At 55.4% G+C, this 3,263-nt stretch overlaps 1 protein-coding gene across 1 annotated transcript in view; it reads right to left on the bottom strand.

Moving 5' to 3' along the window:
• Positions 1–262: 262 nt before the first annotated feature.
• Positions 263–3,263, bottom strand: part of AGRN (agrin) — a gene marked incomplete at its 5' end in the record, with an annotated part of 40,516 nt that continues 37,515 nt past the window's right edge. The window contains 3 exons of the mRNA XM_010135633.1: positions 263–780; positions 1,851–1,954; positions 2,599–2,823. Coding sequence (XP_010133935.1) covers positions 623–780; positions 1,851–1,954; positions 2,599–2,823 — 487 coding nt within the window. The remainder of the gene's footprint in view (positions 781–1,850; positions 1,955–2,598; positions 2,824–3,263) is intronic.

Genomic DNA, 3,263 nt, shown 5'->3' on the forward strand with positions numbered 1-3,263 from the left:
CTGATTTTAACAGAGCATAGAAGAGAAAAGCACTTGAGATTCTTACACACATAAATTATAGTGAGAGGAAGCAGGGGGAGGAGGGAGACAGAGAGAACACAGGGCCAGGAGGAGGCCTGGCAAAGCCAGCCCCCAAAGCAGGGGGTAATTCCTGCTCCTCTGACGGCCACGTCCCTGCCCAGCCAGCACTGCAGAGGGGACCCGGGGCCAGGCCTGCGATGGGAAGGCGGTGAATCCACGAAGGCCACACGTCGCACCAGCACCAGCATCCTTTCCCCCGCGGGCGTCAACAACCACCCAAGAACACAAGCAAGGAGGGGGAAATATAACCCGAAAAGAAGCTTCAAGTATGAGTAAGATTTACAATGCAGGTGCGTCGGGGAAGTTCTTCTGCCACTTCTTGGAGACTTGGTTCAAGGTTTGTTCTTTGTTGCGGCTGTTTGATTAGAGTCTGACTGACCTGGATAGACTGCAACCGAACAAATAACCCAACAGAAAAGGTGTTTCCTCCCCTCCCTTCCCCCCTCCCCCCAAAATATAAAAAGCAATAAGTTTACAAAAATAGAAAATAATTACAGCAATAGGCAGGAGGGAGGGAAGGAGAAGGAGGGGTCCCTGGGGTCTATTTGGCTGAGCAGTGTAATATCGTGGGGTTGTTTAAAGCGTCCTCCACCAGGTGCAGTTCTTGGCGGTCGACAATCACGTCCCTTATGCAGCCAATAAAGCCGGTGCTGTAAGCCTTGGGCAGCTTGTGAGCCACGCTCAGCTTCTCCAGTCCCCCTGCAAGAGACAGCGCAGAAGGGCGGGTGGGAGGACGAAGGACACGCTGCCGTGCCGGGCCAGCAGCCTGCCCCCGGCAGCATCACCCACTCACACACGCGGTACAGGCAACACCTTCCCCTCTGCGGAGAAAAACCTCCTTCCTGGCCAGGATTTATTGGCACTTAAATGCCAGTTCCAACCGATACATACAGGTTTGCTGAAGACACTTAAACCAGTAACTTGCATTCTAAAATGCTTCATTTCCTTGGAGATTCGTCGCAAATTCAAACTGAATCTTAGTTCAGTTACCAAAACGTCAACTACGGCTCGTTCCAGGCCCTGAAATCACGAAGGGCTGATGGCAACCAAAACCTTTGGAAGAGCCATTGGGGAAGCCAAGCAAAAATTGCTCATGGCAAAATTCTGCTTTCCCCATAAATTCTAGGTTGATTTCAGGACGAGAAATGGCATCTGTGGTATTGTCTTGACAGAGGTAAGGCTGCATGCCTCCTAATAAATACATAAATACTTCTGCCGACACAGACGGAACTGAGTCGCTGCACATGCGGGCACCTTCTGGCGCATCTGCTCAGTCTGCTATGCAAATAAAGCAACACCCGAAATCCGGGGATTGACGTAGTTCCAGACAGGAGGTCCCTTCTCTCAGTTCGGCTAGTTCACCTTCGGGAACCAGAGTCACCCAAGCGAAGTAACATTCGGGAGGTGTGTGAACTAACGGGGGTTCCCACGGGAGAGGGAACTTGGCAGGCAGGAGCACTGCCGGTTTGAAGAGGGAGAGAGTGCTCCGTGGATGCAGAGCCATGGGCCAGCTAACAGCTCTTCAGGGGACATGGTGACATGGAAGGGACTGGCCTCTGGTAAAGCCAACCCTTCATGCTACAGCTGTCACCAGCACCCTGCCCTAGCAAGCAGAGAAGAAGGGGACTTTTTAGATCAAACTTGTGAAGCCAGCTGGGAGGCAAAGGTGCTGCACTGGGACAAGTGAGGGAGCATCAGCTTCCCACCTCCAGCTCTGAGCCCCTCAGCAAGGGGCGCAGTGGAGGGTCACCCTTTCCACGCTGACTTACCCAGCCACAGGGCCCCATCTGTGTCGAGCTGTGTTGCACCGAGCGGAGAAGAGCCAGCAATGGGGGCCTCGTTGCCGACTTGAAGGGAACCTTCTCTCTGTACCCTGCTCCCAGAGGAAGAAGCAGAAGGTGATTAGCAGCTTAGAGGTTAGATTAGCAACCCAGAGCTGCCCTCTGCTTTACGGCAGATCCAGATGCTGGGACCATCGGCCCTTCTCCGCTTGGAGAAGAGCGGGGCACAGAGCTTTAGGTGACGTAGCACTCCTCAGTGGGATGTCTCCCCAGGAAGCTCCACAGAGCTGGCAGCGAGCACTGCCCTCCAGCATCTCCTGGACATCCCACTGCCGGCCCTGCCAGCGGCCACAGCTTCCTCCCGCACCCTGCAGACCCATCGGCAGAAATCCCTGGCATGCCAGCTGCATGATCCGCTCCACCACTCCCACCACCAATAAAAATAAAAGGGAAGGCTCGGGGCTCAACTCGAACAGAATGTCAAACCCTCGGCCGGCTAAAATAAAAGGCACGGACCTTTCGTACCTCCTTGAGCCTGCCCCTTTGACATTTCCAGGCGTGTCACAACACGCGCCCCTCCAACGCGGCACTGCCCACATGCCTCTCTATTATTATCCAAGAAGAGGAGTGACCCTTGGGGATCACAGGGCACGGAGCCACGGCCGTGACTCAGGCTCCCATCCACCCCGGAGCAATCTGCCTGGCTCCTGCTCTCCCCTCCCGCTGGTTTCCACACCTGTATGCTTTGATATGGATCCACTGGTTGGTGTTGACTGGGACCGTGGATCGCAGGACGACTGGCTTGGAGCCGAGGTCGTAGGTCATTTGTACGAAGCCATCCACTATGGCGAGGGCAATGTAGTCCGATCGCTCCAGCCCCTTCCCGCTCCACAGGATCAGCCCCTGAGTGGCTTCTGTTTTGATGCTTAGCTCAAAGTGGTTCGACTGCAAGGCCTTCTCGCTGCAGGGGGAGATGGGAGCAGGGGAGAAAGAGCAGAGTTAAAAACACGGCCACAAATGCAACAGGCAGCCAGTCAGCCCTGCGGAGCAGCCTTCTCTGTTCCCAGCCAACTAGCTCACCTGCTGAGGATAACCTTCAACCGACCTCTGGCATCAGGCTGGGCATGAGGTCTCCATCCTCACCCGCTGCACTTGTGTTGGTCGCAGCCTTTGAAAGCCCCCAGGCCTGCTCAGAAGGCCTGGTGCATGGAGGTAGCAGATGGAGAGCCCTGAACCGGGCCACAGGATCAAAGAAGCAGCCTCTGGAGGTCTCTAACGCAGCTCCCGCTCAGAGCAGGACCATTGCCAGCACTAGGTGAGGGCAGCTGTGGCTCTGCCCAGCCGAGCTGGGGAACACCAAGATGGGAGCAAAACTATCTTCCTGCTAACCTGAGCTGCCCA

Source organism: Buceros rhinoceros, unplaced genomic scaffold (genome assembly GCF_000710305.1).
Source record: "Buceros rhinoceros silvestris isolate BGI_N320 unplaced genomic scaffold, ASM71030v1 scaffold27934, whole genome shotgun sequence".
In the NCBI taxonomy this organism is placed as follows: Eukaryota; Metazoa; Chordata; class Aves; order Bucerotiformes; family Bucerotidae; genus Buceros; species Buceros rhinoceros.